This window comes from Capra hircus, chromosome 14 (genome assembly GCF_001704415.2).
Source record: "Capra hircus breed San Clemente chromosome 14, ASM170441v1, whole genome shotgun sequence".
Lineage (NCBI taxonomy): Eukaryota > Metazoa > Chordata > Mammalia > Artiodactyla > Bovidae > Capra > Capra hircus.
In genome coordinates this window covers 8,935,955-8,958,253 of record NC_030821.1, presented here as the reverse complement: position 1 = coordinate 8,958,253, position 22,299 = coordinate 8,935,955, and the positions used below count along the sequence as shown (strand labels likewise).

Below are 22,299 nucleotides of genomic sequence, written 5' to 3'. Positions count from 1 at the left end.
ATACATGAGAAGGAATCAATAGCAGAATAACTGATGCAGAAGAACAGATATGTACCTGGAGGACAGAATGGTGGAAATCACTGCCACGGAACAGAATATAGAAAGAAGAATGAAAAAAATGAAGACTGCCTCAGAGAACTCTGGGACAACATTATAAATACCAACATTCACATTATAGGGGTCCCAAAAGAGAGAGAGAAAGGACTTGAGAAAATATTTAAAGAAATAATGGCTGAAAACTTTCCTAACATGGGAAAACAGTCAACCAAGTCCAGGAAGCACAGAAAGTCCCAGGCAGGATAAACCCAAGGAGGAACGCACCAAGACACATAGTAATCAAAATGATGAAAATTAAAGATAAAATATAAAATAAAACAAGGACAAAAGGACAAATAACATACAAATGAACTCCCATAAGATTATCAGTTGATTTTTCAACAGAAACTAGAAGCCAAAAGGGAATGGCATGATATACTTAAAGTGATGAAAAGGAAGAACTTACTACCAAGAATACTCTACCCAGCAAGACTCTCATTCAGATTTGATGGAGAAATCAAAAGCTTTCCAGACAAGCAAAAGTTAAGAGAATTCAGCACCACCAAAATGAGCTTTGCAACAAATACTAAAGGAACTTCTCGAGGCATAAAACACAAGAGAAGGAAAAGACCTACACAAAATAAACCCAAAACAATTAAGAAAATGGCAATAGGACCATACTGTTGTTCAGTCACTAAGTCATGTCTGACTCTGTGTGACCCCACGGACTGCAGGATGCCAAGCTTCCCTATCCTTCACCATCTCCCAGAGTTTGTACAAATGCATGTTCATTGAGTCAGTGATACCATCCTACTATATTATCCTCTGTCACCCTCTTCTCAGTCTCTCCCAGCATCAGGGTCGTTTCCAATATGTCGGCTCTTCACATCAGGTGGCCTAAGTATTGGAGCTTCAGCTTTAGCATCAGTCCCTCCAATGAATATTCAGGGCTGACTTCCTTTAGGATTGACTGGTCTGATCTCCTTGCTGTCCAAGCAACTCTCAAGAGTCTTCTCCAGCACCACCGTTCAAAAGCATCAATTCTTCGGAACTCAGCCTTCTTTATGATCCAACTCTCAAATCCATACATGACTACTGGAAAAACCATAGCTTTGACTATACAGACCTTTGTTGGCAAAGTGATGTCTCTGCTTTTTAATATGCTGTCCAGGTTTATCATAGTTTTTCTTCCAAGGAACAAGTGTCTTTTAATTTCACGGCTGTAGTCATCATCCACAGTGATATTGGAGACCAAGAAAATAGTCTGTCTCTGTTGCTATTTTTCCCCATCTGTGGTGGCTCAGAGGTTAAAGCATCTGCCTCCAATGCAGGAGACCCAGGTTTGATCCCTGGGTCAGGAAGATCCCCTAGAGAAGGAAATGGTAACCCACTCCAGTATTCTTGCCTAGAGAATCCCATGGACAGAGAAGCCTGGTAGGCTACAGTCCACGGGGTCGCAAAGAGTCGGACACAACTGAGCGACTTCACTTTCACTTTCACTTGCCATTAAGTGATGGGAATGGATACCATGGTCTTCGTTTTTTGAATGTTGAGCTTTTTCACTCTCCTCTTTCACTTTCATCAAGAGGCTCTTTAGTTCCTCTTCACTTTCTGCCATAACGGTCCTGTCATCTGCATATCTGAGGTTAATGATATTTCCCCTGGCAATCTTGATTCCAGCCTGAGCTTCATCCAGCTTCAACCAGAATTTCACATGATGTACTCTGCATACAGTTAAAATAAACAGAGTGACAATACACAGCCTGGACATACTCCTTTCTCAATTTTAACCAGTCCTTTGTTCCATGTCCTGTTCTAACTGTTGCTTCTTGACCTGCACACAGGTTTCACAGGAGGCCTGTGAAGTGGTGTGGTATTCCCGTATCTTTAAAAATTTTCCCGTTTATTGTGATCCACACAAAGGCTTTATTATAATCAATGAAGCAGAGGCAGATGTTTTTCTGGAACTCCCTTGCTTTTTCTATGATCCAACAGATATTGGCGACTTGATCTCAGGTTCCCCTACCTTTTCTAAATCCAGCTAGTATATCTGGAAGTTTTTGGTTCACGTACTGTTGAAGCCTAGATTGAAGGAGTTTGAGCATTACTTTGCTAGCATGTGAAATGAGCTCAATTGTATGGTAGTTTGAACATTCTTTGGCATTATCCTTCTTTGCAACTGGAAAGAAAACTAAACTTTTCCAGTCTTATGGCCACTGCTGAGTTTTTAAACTAGCTGGCATACTGAGTGCAGCACTTTAATAGCATCTTTTAAGATTTGAAATAGCTCCACTGGAATCCCATCACCTCCAATAGCTTTGTTCATAGTAATGCTTCTTAAGGTCCACTGGACTTCACACTCCAGGATGTCTGGCTCTAGGTGAGTGACTACACGATTGTGGTTATCTGGGTCATTAAGACCTTTTTTACAGTTGTTCTGTGTATTCTTGCCACCTCTTTTTAATCTCTTCTGCTTCTGTTAGGCCCATGCCATTTCTGTCTTTTATTGTGCCCATTTTTGTATGAAATCTTCCCTTGATATCTCTAATTTTCTAGTCTTTCCCATTCTATTGTTTTCCTCTATTTCTTTGCATTAGTCACTTAAGGCTTTCTTATCTCGCCTTGCTATTCTTTGGAACTCTGCATTCAGTTGAGTATATCCTTCCCTTTCTCCATTGCCTTTCACTTCTTTTCTCAGCTCTTTGTAATGCCTCCTCAGACAAACATTTTGCCTTCTTGCCTTTCTTTTTTCTTGGGGATGGTTTCAATCATCACATCCTGTACAATGTTATAAACCACCATCCATAGTTCTTCAAACACTCTATTAGGCTGAATCTATGTCACTTTCTCTGAATAACCATAAAGGACTTGATTTAGCTCATACCTGAATGGCCTACGGTTGGTTCATCCTCTGTGTTCATCATTTACCACAATCACAATAGTGGCCTTATCTCTCAAATGTGGAAAATTCTATTCATTTGAACTAGTTGGACCAAACCTCAGATGAATTCACAGAATATTTTACTTCAATGCTCCCAGAAAATTCTGAAATAGGTGTTCCAAATGCAACACTAAGTCATATTCTTTCAAAATTACCCTAAATTAATGGGATGGTGTTTTATTAAAATAGCAAAATTATAACTATAGTATCACTATAGAAGGAACTTTGAATTCATGGTACTACTAAGTCAAATACTGAATATAGTTAAAGAAAATTACTTTTATTTATATGTTTAACAAATATTTATTCAATTCAAGGGCTTCCCAGGTAGTCTAGTGGTCCAACTGTCAATGCAGGAGATAATAAGAGAAATGGGTTCAATCCCTTGGTCAGAAAGATCCCATGGAGGAGGGCATGGCAACCCACTCTAGTATTCTTGCCTGGAGACTCCCCACGGAGCCTGGCAGGCTACAGTCCACGGGGTCACAAAGAGTCAGACATGACAGAAGTGACTTAGCACACATGCATTTGATTGAAATTCAAGACTCTGCTGGTATAAAGGGAAAAAAGAGAACTCTTTTCCTTTGGAAGATTACAGTCTATTGAGAAGACCAACTTGAAAAGTATTGTTCTATTTTGTGGTCCATATGAACCACAGAGGTGCCAGAGAAGACATGGGCGGCTTTGGCAATCAAGGCAGGTATCATAGGGCAGAAGAAGAGTCATACCGAGACATGGATAATATCGTGTAGCAGGAGAAATAAAATCCTGTAGGATTTGCAGGGCCAGTATTAACATCAAATGCTTATTAAACATTCAAAACTGTATGTTTTTGGAAAATAGTTTGGCAATTCCTTAAAAAAAATTAAAATACGGAATATGACTCTGCAATTCCACTGCGGGGTATATGCCCAAAAGTGAAAGCAGGGACATGAGCAGACATTTGTACGTCTATATTCACAGCAGCATTATTCTCAATAGCCAAAAAGGGCAAGCAATCCAACTGTCTGTGGGCAGACGAATGAAAATACAAAATATATATATACATTTAATGCATATGCATTACATATAATGGAGTATTATTGGAGCCATAAAAAAGAAAATCTGACACAGCTATAACATAGATGGACTGTGGAGACATTATACTAAGTGAAATATGCCAGTCATAAAAGGACAAATATGGTATGATCCTATTTATATGAGATTCCCAGAGTACTCGAATTCTCAGAGACAAGAAGTAGAATGCTGGTTGCCAGAGGTTAGAGGGAGCAAGGAATGGATAGAAAACTTCTGGAGATAGGTGGTGATAATGGTGCTGCACTAACATGAATATATATATATAGTGACTTAGAACTATACACTTAAAAATGGTTAAAATGATAAGCTTTACTAAATATTGCTCAGAGGGTAAAAAGGACGATAATCTCAATTTTGTATTGATTAATCAGAAAAAGTAATGGATCAACAACTATTTATTGAATACCTCCTGGATTGCTGGGCTTCTAATTACTACCTTGAAGTGGAATCACATTCACTCCAACATGAAAAACTATAGCTTCTTTCTGAAAAGTTACAAGTTGCTAAGACCAGTTACTTAAAGCAAAGTCAAAATTCATCTCTAAGTGGAAAAAAAGTGCATTTCTCATTGTCCATGGCTTAAAAGCAACTAATAAATATCTCCTTTGGACGAACTCAGTTCAGTCACTCAGTCGTGTCTGACTCTTTGGAACCCCATGGACTGCAGCACACCAGGCTTCCCCATCACCAGCTCTCAGCATCAGGGTCTTTTCTAATGAATCAGTTCTTCACATCAAGTGGCCAAAGTATTGGAGCTTCAGCTTCAGCATCAGTCCTTCCAATGAATATTCAGGACTGACTTCCTTTAGGACTGACTGGTTTGATCTTGCAGTCTAAGGGACTCTCAAATGCAAGGGATAAAAACCTATGCTCTGGAAAGTAATACTTTGAAAAAGTCTGAAGTGACCAAAAACAGTATGTGATTTTTTTAAAAAGACAATCATAGATAACATATTAAAATATTTATGATAACAATCAGAGTTCACTCCGTTCAAACAAGTTCAGCAAGCACAGAACACAAAGGAAGGAATAAGAAAGAACAAGTTCTGAAGTTCTAGAACAAAGCAAATCTTTCCATTATTTGTATTAATTCAAGGTTCAATTACCATAGGTTTTACTGGCTGCCCGTTTTTTCACAGAGGATTTCCTCTGGCTTAGACAGTAAAGAATCTGCCTGCAACGTGGGAGACCCAGGTTCAGTTCCTGGGTTGGGAAGATGCCCTGGAGAAGGGAGACAGAGGAACCTGGCAGGCTACAGTCCATGCGGTTGCAAAGGGTCTGACACGACTGAGCAACTGACGCTATTTTTTCTATTCCCAATAAACAAAATTATTTTTCAATTATAATACAAGTTGACTCTACTTACTCCTGATGGAAACATCTGAATAACATTTCCAGCTACATCTAGAATTCTCAGGTTGAAAAGATCACAAAGTCCCTGTGTCAGGAAACAAAAGAGAGAAAGAGAGCTTTTACAAATCTAATATGTAGCATTATAAACATCTCTTTTAAGTTTAAACTTGATGAGGCTGATCACCTTTCCTAATTACCTCATCAGTACTCTCCCCAAGGAAATCACAACAAATGAAGCACCAGATTCTCTGAATTCTCCATTTCCTCTGACCACTTCAGGGCAACATAACGTGGTAGCCAAGAACTAGACTATTTGTAGTAAATATCTGTAGGTTCAAATTCACCTCTGACACTTACTCTATATCAAATTTCTTAATCTTTGTACTTTAGCTTCTCCATTTCTAAAATGGAAACGTTAATGGAAACCTTACTTTCAATATAACAGTAAGGAGATCCAACCAGTCAATCCTAAAGGAAATTAGTCCTGAGTGTTCACTGAAGGACTGATGCTGAAGCTGAAACTCTAATACTTTGACCACCTGATGTGAAGAGCTGACTCATTTGAAAAGTCCCTGATGCTGGGAAAGATTGAAGGCAGGAGGAGTCCACAGAGGATGAGATGGTTGGATGGCATCACCGACTCAATGGACATGAGTTTGAGTAAACTCCAGGAGTTGGTGATGGACAGGGAGGCCTGGCGCGCTGCAGTCCATGGGGTCGCAAGGAGTCAGACACGGCTGAGTGACTGAACTGAACTGAACTGACCTTCAATATGGACACTGAATGCATTAAACAAATTACTAATCAGAAAGTGCTCACTAAAGTTTAATAGATAATGAGTAGACATTTCTATCATTAAAATAGAAAGAATCTTTGGGAGACAGAAAACAGACATAATTCCACTGGCACTTACTTCACAACTACCTCTTGTGTAGCAATAAGCTGACACAACCCTTTCCTTATAAAGGAAATCCGTTAGTCTAGCCACATGCCCAACAGGACTGGATGGGCATATACATTCAGACACATGTGTGCAGACATACACAGATCAGAAAATAATTCACAATACATTCATTATCAAAACAAACGACTATTTTCTGCAATGCCTCATCATTTATAATACAGACCAAAAAGAACAATGATAGACTGAATCATATTAAACTTACAAGGATATAAATGATTACAGGCATTCTTTGCATGATAATTCAGGACAGGATTTACTAGCCTTCAAGTTTTTTTTAAGTTTAAAAGCTTCAGGGTTTATAAATTTGTAGTAAGACTATTGATTTGAAATATGGACTTTTACGTTAGACAGGCATGAATCTAAGATCCTTCCTTGACCTTTTCAAACTATGCTTGAGTCACATAACCACCCTGATCTTTATTCTAAAATGAGTTTAATAAGAGATATATGATAAAGTTGTTATAAACACAAAATAACATAATGCTTCATGATGATCCTGTTGCTGCTGCTGTTGCTTTCCTTCAAATAAGAGAGACATGCTTGTAACAGGTTTATTCTATAATTTCAAGATATTTTACTTGTTTATACTAAGTAGGATTTTAAAGAATATATGAATAAATTTTTGAAACATACTTATTTACAGTCTATACCTTGGTATATTTTTACATATATTACAGTGTGCACAGAATTTTTAAAGGAAACATCTTCTTTAGAGAAAAGTGAAATAGTAGGAATTAATCTACTTTTATTCCTCAGTTTACTGCACACCATGCCTTTCCTCCTATCAAATTAATTCTAATTTGCCTAATAAGGAAGGTAAATCTGTTGACAGGTTCCTAACAAGAAACAGTACTCTCAAACTGGAAAAATTGAGGGGGGGTTTAATAAAGTCACGGTTTATAAAAGTTTGACAGGGTTTAGGGAAACCAACAAGGTTCTCCAAACCAAGAAAGGTTGTTCCCTAAACCTACAAAGTTCCCAAAAGCAAGCAACAGCAGGGAGTTCTTTAACACCACAGGTCTAAAGAGCCAAGGGAATGTAAGAATGTTCACACGACGATGTTCTGATGATCACAGAACATTGCTATGACCCTCCAGAGAGGCATGCGGGCAACTCACAGCAACATTCTAGAGACAGCCCCACGGGAAAACCATCTGGCACTCAGTCTCTAGGGTTTTCCAGGGGGCTCAGTGGCAAAGAAGCCGCCTGCCTACACAGGAGGTGAGGGTTTGGTCCCTGGGTTAGGAATATCCCTTGTGGAGGAAATGGCAACCCACTCCAGTACCCTTGCCTGGAAAATCCCATGGATGGAGGAGCCTGGCAGGTTACAGTCCATGGGGTCACAAGGAGTCAGACACGACCAAGCAAGTGCGCATGCACGCACTCAATCTTCTCCTGCCCTTTCGCCTCCTGACACTGCCTCTCACTGAACATACCCTAGAGGAAATCAGAGGACGAAGGAGTTCACTGATGCTCATACAAGTCAGTCTCCCAGACACAGAAGAGAAAAGCAGGTTGGAAAAGGATGAACAGTGGATATAAAAGAAAAATGGAAGATATCCAGCATATATTACAAAATCAAAAAGTACTTATACTTTGTGCTCTATACAAAGTTGCCAGATAAAAATGCAGGAGACTCACTTAAATTTAAGTTTCAGACAAAAAAGATAAGATTTTTAAAATGTTGAAGTATGTCCCATGCAATATTTGGGGCATACTTATACTAAAAGAATTCTTCTTTGGTAGTCTGAAAATCAAATTAAAGCATTTTGTATTTTTATTTACAAAGTCTAGCTTTGTTAAAAAAAAAATCCAAGTTATAACCTTCTTTTGTCATAGTGATTTGGGAACTAATCATATATAATCAGAGGGAAAGCAAATGATGGCTTGTACTCAGACACCCTAATCTAGTCTATAACTGCTCTCTATCATGGTGTAATGAGTTCTTCACCAACAAAAGAAAATCTGGTTCCATCTTTTGCTTACCTCTGGCAAAGATTTAATGTTGTTCCTGGCCAGAAGAAGCTTCTGGAGCTTCTTCAAGAACTTAATTTCTTTGGGTATGCACACAAGCTGATTGTAGTTAAGTTGAAGTTCAGAAAGATTCTCAAGGAAACAAAGTTCTCTAGGAATGCTGGCTAGCTGGTTATGATTTATACTCAAACATCTAAGATTTTTTAATCTAAAAAATAAAAAAAATATATGAATGAAATTCACAAGAATAAGGAAGTCCATTGTACATTTATGTACATGTATCATTTATCAGAGCCACATATCAATTCATATTTTTTGTAGCTCATCTGAGCTTTTCTCCAGTCAAGTGTTCACAACTACAATGAATCATTTGAGGATTAAAAAAAAAAAAAAGCCTTTGCTGTAATTTAACTTTTAAAGATATTTTATGATCAGATAGTTCATGTTTAAAGTATTTTATGTACTCACAACCTAGATTTAAGAGAAAGAAAATTTTGTCTTCAGTCTTTGTACTTTATTAGTAATTATACTGAAGAGGAAGCCAGAGGCCAAATGCCATATACACACATATGGATATAGATAGATAGGGATAGATTTAGATATAGATCATATATTCTGTATCACTTAGATGCTGTGAAATATGCAAAGACAGGTTGACCACAAATTCTACCCTTATATATATCATGGTCTAGAAGGAGATCTTAGAAACACAAAATAAGGAGAGCAGATACCAACAAACAGTGAGAAAAGGATTAATGTTTGAGCCTGTAATTGCAGATACAGTACCTGAGGTTCATAAGCACTTTGGAAGAACCAACATTTTGAACTTGGCCTGAAAAAATTAGGGCAACAGGGAGGCATAGTAAATATGCCTTGAGTAATATTTTCCTTGAGAAAATAGTTTATTTTGAATAAAGAAGCCAGAAGAAATAAGCATTGAAAAGTGAAAAGTGAAGTCACTCAGTCATGTCTGACTCTTTGCAACCCCATGGACGGTAGCCTGCACCAAGCTTCTCTGTCCATGGGATTTTCCAGGCAAAGGTATTAGAGTGGGTTGCCATTTCCTTCTCCAGGGGATCTTCCCAACCCAGCGATCGAACCTGGGTTTCCCACATTGCAGGCAAACGCTTTATTCTCTGAGCCACCAGGGAAGCTAAAATAAGCATTACTGAACACCAATTTTGTACTTGTGCATTAAAGTTAATCAACAGCACAACCTTAAGGTTGGAATTGTTACATTTAATCTAGAAATGAGGAAAATAAAAGATCAGAGGCAGTGAGTAACTTGTCTAACTTAACCATCAGAAAACAGTGTCAAGATTCAAATTTCTTCTTGCAAAGCTAAGAATGAAGATTTATAATGCTTTAAAGGTGTTCCCTGGTGGCTCAGACAGTAAAGCATCTGCCTGCAATGCGGGAGACCCAGGTTCAATTCCTGGGTCGGGAAGATCCCCTGGAGAAGGAAATGGCAATCCACTCCAGCACTCTTGCCTGGAAAATCCCATGGACAGAGGAGCCCAGTAGGCTACAGTCCATGGGGTCGCAAAGAGTCGGACACAACTGAGTGACTTCACTTCACTTCAAAGGCGTTAAAAAAAATAACACAATGAGGTGCCATTTCTAGGCAGTTATAAATGGGGCCTGGAGCTTACAATAATAGTGAAAGTGAAAGAGATTTATGGAACGACTCTATGATCTCAACTGTGGAAGCCATATGAATAGACAAGACTGACAGAAAGAACAAAAACAAAAGGGCAGAAAGAGACAGAGAGGAAGCCAATGGAAAGATTCTTGAGAAATATGAACATCTGATCCCCTCCCAAAAGGCACTCAGAGAAGGCAAGAGCAGAAAAATAGATAAACCAGGTTAAGAAGTAATTTCTAAAGGTATGGGAGAAGAGTATTTCAAAATTAAAAAGATGGGCAAAACTCTAAATATTAAAATATTAAAGAGAAGTAGTGTAAAAAAAACCCAAACCTACTAGAACTAAAAGCAGGGTCACAGACTACAAAGTCTCTATTTAAAATTTATTAATTATTTATTAGTTATTAGAGATGAGAAAACCAAGATCCAAGACAGTTAAAATATTTGGCTAATGTCATAAGGCTATCTGCACAGTTACAACCTGAACCTAATTCACCAGATCTTCCAAGAGTCATTTTTTTCATTACATCACCAACATATAAATAAATTGATAAACTCAATGAGTGAAAAAGAAGACAATTATTGGCATTTTATTACTATAAATATTCCTTTTCTTCAGAATGAGGTGGCTTCAAATATTTTTCTAGGTGCTTTTATTTAAAACATTACTTTTTCTGTAAAAATCTATCTTGGAAAAATACATTGGGTAGAGGTATGGACAAGTAAATTGGAATAAACTTTAGGTAAGGCAGAAAGCCTTTTGTTGAGAACTATTCATAGTTTTGGATTCTTCCTTCAAAAATCTGGATGTTTTTTTGTTGTAATACATCTGTTTCTGTTCAACAGGCAATAAGGAGTCTCCGAAGTAACCCTAAAGGTTTCTCTAACAGTCAGAAGAAAAGCCCAAGAGGGTGCTCTGCCAACAGAAGGACAAGGCCCTCAGTTGGCTCCAGAAAGCCCCTTTAACAACAGCCTGTCTGCGTAAATATGAGTGATAATAAAATGTGGGGCTTTTTTCATGAAAATGACATACTGATTTTAAAGCCTTTATTTTCACATTACCTATTCCATCAAGCTGAAAATGTTTTACTGTAAAGTCCCCAGTTCTATAGCAGAGCAAGCTCCAAGAACGCCACAGTTAGGAAATCAGTAACAATCAACTTTAGAACTGTTTCAAACCCTCACTTTTATACTTAAAAACACTACCAAATCCTGTGGTTTCTCATTTCTCTGAAGTGTTTAAAGAACCATCTGCTTAAACTTAGTGGCTTGCCTCAGTCTTTCGACTGCTCTTTGCTATGTATAAATCTCACAAGGACTTGAGTCTAGGCATACAGTGTTCTAACAACCAGGGTGGGGGGACACAGCAGCTGAGGGGGGAAAAAGTAACCATCTCTCATTATAATAAAATTACCTGCTAATTTCTTGAGGAATCCATGTAAGCTGATTGTTATTCAGATTAAGCAGGATCAAACTTTGTAAACCATCTGTTAAAAAATAATTTTAATCACTTTAGCTATCTGTTAGAAAATAATGTTTAGTCACTTTTCCATACACCTTTGCTCTCGTTTTTTTTGCGTGGGCCAAGGTTCTTTGGGTGCTGCTAACTGATATCCTCTTAAATTAGTTAAGGCAAAAAGGTACACCTTACCACAAAGTTACAAAGCTAAATCGTGGCCCCAGTACTGCCAAACTCACTACAAACTTGAAGCAGAAACTCAAAAGGCACTGGTGCCCAGGGCTGTTTTAGTTCTGTTTTCAAGACTTGCAAGAGGAGCCCCATCAGTTCAGTTCAGTTCAGTCGCTCAGTTGTGTCCAACTCTTTGTGACCCCATGAATTGCAGCACTCCAGGCCTCCCTGTCCATCACCAACTCCCAGAATTTACTCAGACTCATGTCCATCGAGTCCATGATGCCATCCAGCCATCTCATTCTCTGTCGTCCCCTTCTCCTCCTGCCTCCAATCCCTCCCAACATCAGAGTCTTTTCCAATGAGTCAACTCTTCGCATGACGTGGCCAAAGTACTGGAGTGTCAGCTTTAGCATCATTCCTTCCAAAGAAATCCCAGGGCTGATCTCCTTCAGAATGGATTGGCTGGATCTCCTTGCAGTCCAAGGGACTCTCAAGTCTTCTTCAACACCACAGTTCAAAACCATCAATTCTTTGGTGCTCAGCTTTCTTCACAGTCCAACTCTCACTTCCATACATGACCACTGGAAAAACCATAGCCTTGACTAGACGGACCTTTGTTGACAAAGTAATGTCTCTGCTATCTAGGTTGGTCATAACTTTTCTTCCAAGGAGTAAGCCTCATAAATGTTTGCAAAGCGCCATGAATCAAGTCCAGAGGGTCTTCTTGACCCACAGAACTCATTCACCCGACAGAAAACTCACCAAAGGTCCGCGGCCTGCAGGCACCTCCCACCCAGGCAGGGGTCTGCAGACCTCCCACCTGGAGTCTGCAGTCTCTTAGAAACCAGGCAGGCAGAACTCCATATCGAAGAAAGCAAAGTAGACGCAGAGCATGCTCCACTTCATGCAAGTTCAGAGCCAGGGTCTCCCTGGAGCGGAAGGCGCAGATGTGCACTGGCCCGTGAAAGTTTCTGATCTTCCCGGGAGACTGGAAGGATCCGGGAAATTCTGTGCGGTCTTTCGTGGAGAACAGGTTTTCTTCGGTCACCAGCATCTGCGCAGGGCACAAGACGAAGTCTAGTACTAGGGGGCTCTCCCCGCTCTCCATGCCGGCTACTTTGATGGCTCCCCTCTGGCACCCCTCCTGCGTGCAGGGCGCCGGGCTTGCCCACACTTCTCGTGGACACCGTCGCGCGATGCTTCCCAGCCCCTGGAGGAGGTCGATCTCCCAGGCACCACTACCAGTGCCTTGAACTTGAAGTCGGTGATTCCAGACTGGGTGTACCCCGCTTCTAGGTACCTTTTCGTCTCCCGAGCAGTCTCCCTGGTCTTGGCCTCAGACTTCCCCAGGAGCCAGTCCGTTGCTGCCTGGGCCTGCCCCGCCCTATCCTGTTTCCAACTCGCTGGGCCCTGTGATGCAGCGAGAGTCAAGTTAATAGAAATGTATGTATGTGTATAAATGTGTATGTATAAACATACATAATATGTAATTTTACATGTGTGTGTATATATATATATCACAGTCCCATGAACAACAGGCAGGCATCAGAGGCACCCATCCTCCATCAGTGGAAAAATCCACGTATAACTTCCAGTGGGCGCTCCCATCTGTTCTTCCTCTGCACCCCAGGATTTAACCAACCGGGAAACCTGCAGTAGGCAGTATTTACCATTGAAAAAATACCCTGGTATAAGTGGACCCACAATTCAAGCCTGTGTCATTCAAGCGCCAACTGTATGTATTGGGTACACATATATACACACAGTCCTTTGATTTCTCTTGGTAGTCACAGAGGGTCTCCTGGGCTTCTGATGCTCCCTCTGAATCACTGAACCGGGTTGTGATGGTCAAGGAGACCCCCACACCAGCTCCAGGCTTAACAGTCTCTCTCTCTCCAGAAGATTCTCCAAGTCTGGGTGATTATACTCTCTGGGAATCTCTGCAGAACATAGAGCTTCATTATTCGTTACAGCTTCTCTAAGCTTCATATTCATATTCTCTCTCTCCCGCATTCCTTCACTCCTTATTCTTTCACTTTTAAACGTATTATCTCTACTTTTCCATGTATCCATATAGCCATCCCACAACTCCTGCGTTTGAATGGTTACGGAGCAGACGGAGTTCTCAGACTGAAATGCCTACAGGAACCTGCCGGGAGCCAGCATGGGGAATCCCGCCTGTGGCAAAGGTCATGAGGAAAGAGGCCTGACAAAACGCAAAGGCAGGATCAGGCCTCAGGGGTCCCCCTGGACTTTCTTGAGCATCTACTCCCAAAAACCAGAGTTTGCCTGCCTTACTGCATTATGCTTTCCACCTATTCTTCTGACATTACAGGGGGGCTATCCCCAACCACCTTTCTCTGGAAAAAGTTAACTTAGAGCTCCAGTTAATAGACTCTTGCATATAAAAGGAGTGTCTCAGCTCAAACCCCTCTGATGGCTCTCTAACTTGCCTGACAGGTTTACCCAGACTTTTACAACTATGCATGTGATTGTTTAACAGCCCCCCAACTGTGAGAGGCATGGGAAGTCTAAAACATAGAGCCTTTCAAAGAGTTAAAAGCTGTTAGAATAGTGCTGGTGTAAGATTTCACTGTTGAGACAATGCTTGCTGCCAAGTTCCCATATCCCTTATCCACTGTGCACCTGGGAGTGCATTAGTTAACATAGGTGGAATGTAAGAAAAACAAGTGTAGCCTTGAAATTAACCACATCAGACCTTTGAGCTAATTGGTTCTTTCTTTCTTGTAACTCACTGCAATTCTGCTTCATGAAAATGTAACTCTGTTTGATACTTTCTGAGGCTAACATAGATTAGAAATATAAAGAAAAAACACTTCAAGGGAAAATAAGTTTTCTGGTTGAGCAGCCTTTATCAAAAGAGGGTTATAAAATGTCCACAGGCCTCCAAGGCCAGAAGATAATATACACAACATTGTTTGTGGGAAAGGTATGCAGAAAAAAGCCTGGTCTTGATAAGGGTCAGGGCTGCTGACCCTGCATGACTTTGTATTATCCATTGATCTCTATGTACAACTTAAAGTATAAAAGCTTTCCTGGAAAATAAAGAGGTGGACCAGTTTCTCAGAAATCTGGCTCCCCCCGTGTCAATTCTCTCTCTCTCTCTCTCTCTCTTTCTCCCTCTCCCTCCCTCTCCTTTTCAGACTGAATTCCCGTCTGGAACACAAAGGCTCTCCATGTCTACTAATTTTGCCTGGGCTTCTAAGACTCAAACGGGGAGGCGCTTTGCGTCTCTGCTCCTTCGGGAGACCAGCAGGGCACCTGTGGCCTAACATAGACGGTGCAAGCTCCTTGTCTCGGAACTTTATCAGCTTCTTGTGTAAACCAAGGAATCTCAGCCCCTTTTTCTGTATTACACTATTTTCTTCTAATCTCTCTTTATATCTCTAAATAAATAAGTCTCTTCTCGCCGATGCCGTCTCCGCTTCGAATTACCCTGGATCCACTGGGGCTGGACCCTGGCAGGAACCAAGAAGATAACTCAAAGCACAGCAGTGGGCCTGGCAGGGGTCCACCTCGCATGGGTACACTGAATTGGTGAGCACATGCTTTCTGCCACAGGGGACCTGCATTTCTGCCAGCTCCCAGTAACTGGTGTCATGTGGCAATATGAATCCATTGTTGCCTGATCTTTTTCAGTGAAACAAAAAAGAGCCAGAGATCCAGACTTTTATATGAACTCTCTTAATTTGCAAATTTGGGTTGTTGTTCAGTTGCCAAGTTGCGTCCGACTCTTCACTATCCCATGGAGTGCAGCACACCAGGCTTCCCTGTCCTTCACCATCTCTCTGAGTTTGCCCAAGTTCATGTCCACTGAATCAGTGATGCCCTCCAACCATCTCATCCTCTGTTGCCCTCTTGTCCTTCTTCCTTCAGTCTTTCCTAGCATCAGGGTCTTTTCCAATTAGTTGGCTCTTCACATCAGGTAACTAAAGTATTGGAGCTTCAACTTCAGCATCAGTCCTTCCAATGAGTATTCAGTGTTGATTTCCTTTAAGATTGAAGGATTTGATCTCCTTGCTATACAAGGAAGGGACTCTTAAGAGTCTTCTCCAGCACCACGTTCAAATTTAGTGCTCTGCCTTCCTTATGGTCCAGCTCTCACATCTGTACATGACTACAGGAAAGACCACAGTCTTGATATGGACCTTTCTTGGCAAAATGATGTCTTTGCTTTTTAACACACTGTCTAGGTTTTTCATAGCTTTCCTGGCAAGAAGCAACTGTCTTCTAATTTCGAGGCTGCAGTTACCATCCACAGTGATTCTGGAGCCCAAGAAGAGGAAATCTGTCACCTCTCCCACCTTTTTCCCATCTATTTGCCATGGAATGATGGGACCAAACGCCATGATCTTTGTTTTTTTAATATTGAGTTTTAAGCTGGCTTTGACCCTAATTCAAAGAGGCAGACAAAACAGAACCAAGTTATTTCTAAACCAGATTCATCCCACAGGTCACCAGTTTGCAACTTTTCTCTTAGTTCATGTGTTTAGCTCAGACCAGAAAAACTGTTTTAGATTCTGTCATAAACCCCAAGAAAGAGAATGTGACTGACTCAGCTTGGGACACATCTTATCCTGGTCCAGTCTACTCTGATGGGGTAGGGAGGGGGGCAAGAACAGCACCATGCAATATATGTTGGACACCAAACTGCTTCTGCCTTTGAATAATCAAGACCTGGCATAGAACATAATTTATGTCACTCACATGACATTTTCAAAGTTCGACAGCCCCAGATCAAGAAATAGAAAAACCATAGACCTTCAGGGGTAGGGTACTGTACACAGATTACATATATTTTTTAAACCTCAAATTTAAGAGCAACATGAGAAAAAATTTCTTTACAGAAGCCTAAAGTAGCATGAACCAGGTTGCTTAATATCATTTATGTATATCAGATTTTACCTGTTTGCCTCTCAGTGTAGATCATAAATATTATGATGTACTTTTTTGCATCCCCTTAATTTTTTCTTATTTATAAACTGGTTTCTTTGTAAGTAAATTATAATTGAACCCTGTATCTATAAGTTTGTATATATAATGTACATACCATTAATAAGTTTATTACAGTTATTATTTTGTGGAAAAATATTTCTCCAAGACACATGATCTAATATTTTAAAATATTTTAAAGAGGTAGTACTAGAATCTACTTGTGTTTTTGTTATATATCCACACTGAGACCCCATGAAATTATACCTTTAATAAATGCTGCTCAGTGATAATGATGACAATATACAGTACCCATGCCTCAAAAGTTCACAGGACGTCATAAATTCTATTCTATAGTTATGATTTTACTCTTGAGGACACATAAAGTAGTGAAGGGCCTTACATGAGTTAATGAAGCTATAAGATTATCTGGATCTCTTTGTCATGTATTCTATCCTTAAGCATTTTCTACCTATATTAAATAGGAAAAAGGTCATATTAAATGGAGAAATTATTAGCTTAAGGGAAACACAAAGAAGAAATGCCATTTATTTAACCTCATCTCTTTTCTTTAAAATTCTCCCCAAGTTGAGTTAAGCTTCACATCTTTATTTATTTATTTATTTATTTTAATTGGAGGCTAATTACTTCACAATATTGTAGTGATTTTTGCCATACATTGACATAAATCAGCCATGGCTGTATATGTGTCTCCCATCCTGAAGCCCCCTCCCACCTCCCTCCCCATCCCATCCCTCAGGGTCATCCCAGTGCACCAGCCCTGAGCACCCTGTCTCATGCATTGAACCTGGACTGGCAATCTATTTCACATATGGTAATATGCATGTTTCAATGCTATTGTCTCAAATCATCCCACCCTTGCCTTCTCCCACAGAGTCCAAAAGTCTGTTCTTTACATCTGTGTCTCTTTTGCTGTCTTGCATATAGGGTCATCGTTACCATCTTTCTAAATTCCACATATATGCGTTAATATATTGTATTGGTGTTTTTCTTTCTGACTTACTTCACTCTGTATAATAGGCTCCAGTTTCATCCACCTCATTAGAACTGATTCAAATGCAGCTTCACATCTTAAACAAAGATAGTGACTTAATAGTTAACATGGTATAAAAAGTATAAAGAACAAGGAGAACTGTGGAGATGTTTCTTGATTTGATTTTCAACTAGTTTTCTCTCCAGTCCAGAAAAAGGGTGCTCAGATTTGACAGTCTATGTGTACACTGATTCTGAAAAGGGGAAAATTTGCTAACTTTAACTACTTATTTTCTTAGATTTACATGTAAAGAAATATATAATACAGTAGTTTAAAAAAGTTGTTCCCCAAATTCTCTAATTTCAAGTGTAAATATCTCAAACCAAAAAAGACTAAAATTCCTTTTTCACTTTAGTTCCAAATTGTTCAATATAAGGAAATTAACTTTGACACTATAAACATGCTCTTATTTGACTAACTTACCACATACTCCAGGCGCAAATCTATGTATCTTATTTCTAAATAAATGGAGCTTCTTCAGGGATGTAAGGTATTTCATCTCTTGTGGAACTTCTTCTAAAAGGTTGTTTCCCAGATTTAGTGCTGTCAACTGCAAACATATAGAGATTAATAAACTCATAATAAACTCATTATCCACCTTCAAATGAGAAAAAAAGAAATAATTAAGCCACTTTTCTGAGATCCATATAACCTAAAAAAAAATCATCATAACCTTAATTATTTCACATTACCTAAAATTATCTTTATAAATAAAAGTTCATTTGAGTTTCACGTTCACTTTATTTAAGCACAAACTCTCAATTAAAGTATATAATTTCATTAAAATTTTATTACAAACCATTTCAAGGGTATTTAAAAACACAATTAATGATCCATTAATAACTCACTTGAGCAACTCAAGAGTATCCTAACACTGTGACTCACAGACTGAGAATCATTCAAAACTCAGCAAAGGGGCTAATTTCCTGAAATCAGAAATTAGCCAAAGATCTGAGGTCCTTCTCTCATACTAACCCCAAATGAACTTTTTCACTTAGGCCAGTAAGACATGGGTGGGGGTGGAGTAGGAAGGTAACCATTAACATCACTGTGGTCACAAAGTTCATACCAGAAACTATTAACATGATAGGTAGGGTAGGGAAGATCTGCTCTACATGTACCTACTAACATCAGATTGGTCAGATATAGGAAGGACCATACATAAGAGGAGTTAGAAAGATCCTCTAATCCAATAAATCCGTGACACAGGATTATTCCCTAAAGATGGTATTCTTCACTGATTTGAAATCTAATTTTATCTTTCAAGATTTGGAATCTTTTCTTTTACTCCTAAACCACAACCACAAAAAACTAACCAAACTGATACATAGATCACAGCCTTGTCTGACTCAATGAAACTGTGAGCCATGCCAAGTAGGGACACTCAAGACGGACGGGTCATGGCGGAGAGTTCTGACAAAACGTGGTCCATGGGAGACGGGACGAGCAAACCACTTCAGCAGTAAGAAAAGGCAAAAGATAGGACACTGAAAGATGAACTTCCCTGGTCCATAGGTGCCCAATATGCTACTGAAGAAGAGCAGAAAAATAGCTCCAAAGAAATGAAAAGGCTGAGCCCAGCAGAAACAACACCCAGTTGTGGATGTATCTGGTAGTGAAAGTAAAGTCTGGTGCTGTAAAGAACAATATTTCATAGGAGCCTGGAATGTTAGGTCCATGAATCAAGGTAAATTGGAAGTATTCAAATAGGAGATGGCATGAGTGAGAGTCAACATCTTAGGAATCAGTGAACTAAAATGGATGGGAATGGGCAAATTTAATTCGGATGATCATTACATCTACTGTGGGCAAGAATCTCTTAGAAGAAATGGATTAGTCTTCATAGTCAGCAAAAGAGTCTGAAATAGAGTACTTGGGTGCATTCTCAAAACACGTGAATGATCTCTGTTCATTTCCAAGACAAACCATTCTATATTATAGTAATCCAAGTCTATGCCCCAACCACTAATGCTGAAGAAGCTGAAATTGAATGGTTCTATGAAGAACCTACACGATCTACTAGAACTAACACCAAAAAAAGATGTCCTTTTCAACATAGGGAACTGGAATGAAAAAGTAGGAAATCAAGAGATAGCTGGAGTAACAGGCAAGTTTGGCCTTGGAGTACAAAATGAATCAGGACAAAGGCTAACCAAGTTTTGCCAAGAGAATGCACTGATCATAGCAAACACCCTCTTCCAACAACATGAGACAACTCTACAGATGGTCAATACGAAAATCAGATTGATTATAGAGCTTCTCCACCTTCGGGTGCAGGGCTTCCCTTTGGCTCAGCTGATAAAGAATCCAACTGCAATGTGGGAGACCTGGGTTCGATCCCTAGGTTGGGAAGATCCCCTGGAGAAGCGAAAGGTTACCCTCTCCAGTACTCTGGCCTGGAGAATTCCATGGACTGTATAGTCTAAGGGGTCACAAAGAGTCGGACACAACTGAGAAACTTTCATTTTCACCTTCAGGTCCAATGAATATAGTCAGCAAAAACAAGACCAGAAGCTGACTGTGGCTCAGATCATGAACTCCTTATTGCAAAATTCAGACTTAAAATGAAGAAAGTAGGGAAAACCATTAGGAGAAGGTGATGGCACCTCACTCCAATACTCTTGCCTAGAGAATTCCATGAACAGAGGAACCTGGTGGCTACTGTCCATGGGGTTGTGAAGAGTCGGACATGACTGAGCAACTTCGCTTTCACTTTTCACTTTCATGCACTGGAGAAGGAAATGGCAACCCACTCCAGTATTCTTGCCTGGAGAATCCCAGGGACGGAGGAGCCTGGTGGGCTGTCATCTATGGGGTCGCACAGAATCGGTCATGACTGAAGTGACTTAGCAGCATAGCTTACCGTCAGAGAAGGCAGTGGCACCCCAATCCAGTACTCTTGCCTGGAAAATCCCACAGACAGAGGAGCCTGGTGGGCTGCAGTCCATGGGGTCGCTAAGAGTCGGACATGACTGAGCAACTTCACTTTCACTTTTCACTTTCATGCATTAGAGAAGGAAATGGCAACCCATTCCAGTGTTCTTGCCTGGAGAATCCCAAGGACAGGGGAGCCTGGTAGGCTGCCGCCTATGGGGTCGCACAGAGTCGGACACGTCTAAAGCAACTTAGCAGCAGCAGCAGCGGCATAGATTACCGTTCAGATTGCATTACAACTTCCATACTTCAGAATTTTAATATTAAAGGGTAAAAGAAAAGGAATCATGGGAGTTTGACAAATTATTGAGTTTACATAAGACAAGAAAAATAACTAAAAAGAAAATTAAGGCAGTTTGTGGTTTATATTGAAATACCACCTGGTATTTGGTATGAATGTATGTCAATTATTTAAATTAATATAAAGTAGACATAGATATATTTACAATGAAATTCCCTGTCCTTAGAATTCATGGAAAAGATTTTGCTTCAGAAATTCATGCTTTCCTCTGAGAATTACCATTATCCTATAAACGAAACAAAACAAACAAAAAAAAAATGCATCCATCCTGGAGGCCTTATTCTTTTGTGAAGCTTAAGTTAAAATATATTCAGGTAGCCATGCTACTGAAAGACTTAATCCAGAGTCAGTGACTGTATTAGTTTCCAATTGCAGCTATGACAAATTACCAAAAAGTTAGTGGCTTAAAATCATACAAATTTATTATCTTACAACTCTGCAGACCAGCTATCAGAATGGGTCTCATTGACCTAAAATCAATGTGTTGTAGGGGGTGTGTGTATTTTGGAGACTCTAGGAGGGAATCTGTTTTCTTGCCTTTTCCAGCTTCCAGAGGCTGCCCACATTCCTCAACATCTGATCCCCCTCTTGTCTTCAAAGCCAGCAACAGCTGGTCAAGCCCTTCTCAGATCACATTACTCTGAAGCTCTCTTCTACATTTAAAGACCCTCATAATTACACTGGGTGCACCCAGGTAATCCAGGATAATCTCCTTATATCAGGATGATCCGACAACTCTAATCTCATTTTCACCCTTCTTTTCCCTTTGACATATGATCCAACGTATTTGTAGATTGTGGGGATTAGGATGTGTATATCTTTGGGGTACCAAAGCAACTAAACCCACACACTACAACTACTGAGCCAATGCCCCACAACTAGAGAGTTTGTGCGCGACAATGGAGGATCCTGCATGCTGCAACAGAGACTCAATACAGCCAAGTAAATAAATATTAAAAAAAGAAAAGCTTCATAAGTCACCTAGTGCAGCAGATAAAGTGAGCAACTATTATATCTTCTTCATGAACACGGTAATGAGTGGCTTTTTATTTCGTTAGGCAGTTTTACATCACCCAATGGCCTATACTCTTAATTTCTACATTATATGCACTATTTATAGCAATTTTAAACTATTTTTAAAAAGAATTCATTGCTGTTCAGAATGATCATATATATGCATAAAATACATACACTCATTACACATACAAACACAATGGAATTGTATGCAATATATGGATCTCTCATTTTATTCTTTTTCTATAGGTTACACCATCTAGTCAGTATTTTGCAGTAGGTAAAGCACAGGCTTTGGAGACCATCTGCTATGCGATGTACTAGCTCTGGGATCTCAAGAAAGTCACTCAAATTCCTAAGTCACCCTTTCTATTTTCTTTTTTTTTTTATTTTTATTTTTTAAATGGAGATACTAGTATC

General features: G+C 39.7%; 1 protein-coding gene across 1 annotated transcript in view; it reads right to left on the bottom strand.

The window, feature by feature from the left end:
- The window catches only part of LRRC69 (leucine rich repeat containing 69), a 76,025-nt gene that overhangs the window by 31,262 nt on the left and 22,464 nt on the right, over positions 1-22,299 (bottom strand). Inside the window, exons 2-5 of the mRNA XM_005689249.3 lie at positions 18,054-18,180; positions 11,405-11,477; positions 8,358-8,553; positions 5,421-5,492 (exon numbers count right to left, since the gene is read on the bottom strand). Coding sequence (XP_005689306.2) covers positions 5,421-5,492; positions 8,358-8,553; positions 11,405-11,477; positions 18,054-18,180 — 468 coding nt within the window. The remainder of the gene's footprint in view (positions 1-5,420; positions 5,493-8,357; positions 8,554-11,404; positions 11,478-18,053; positions 18,181-22,299) is intronic.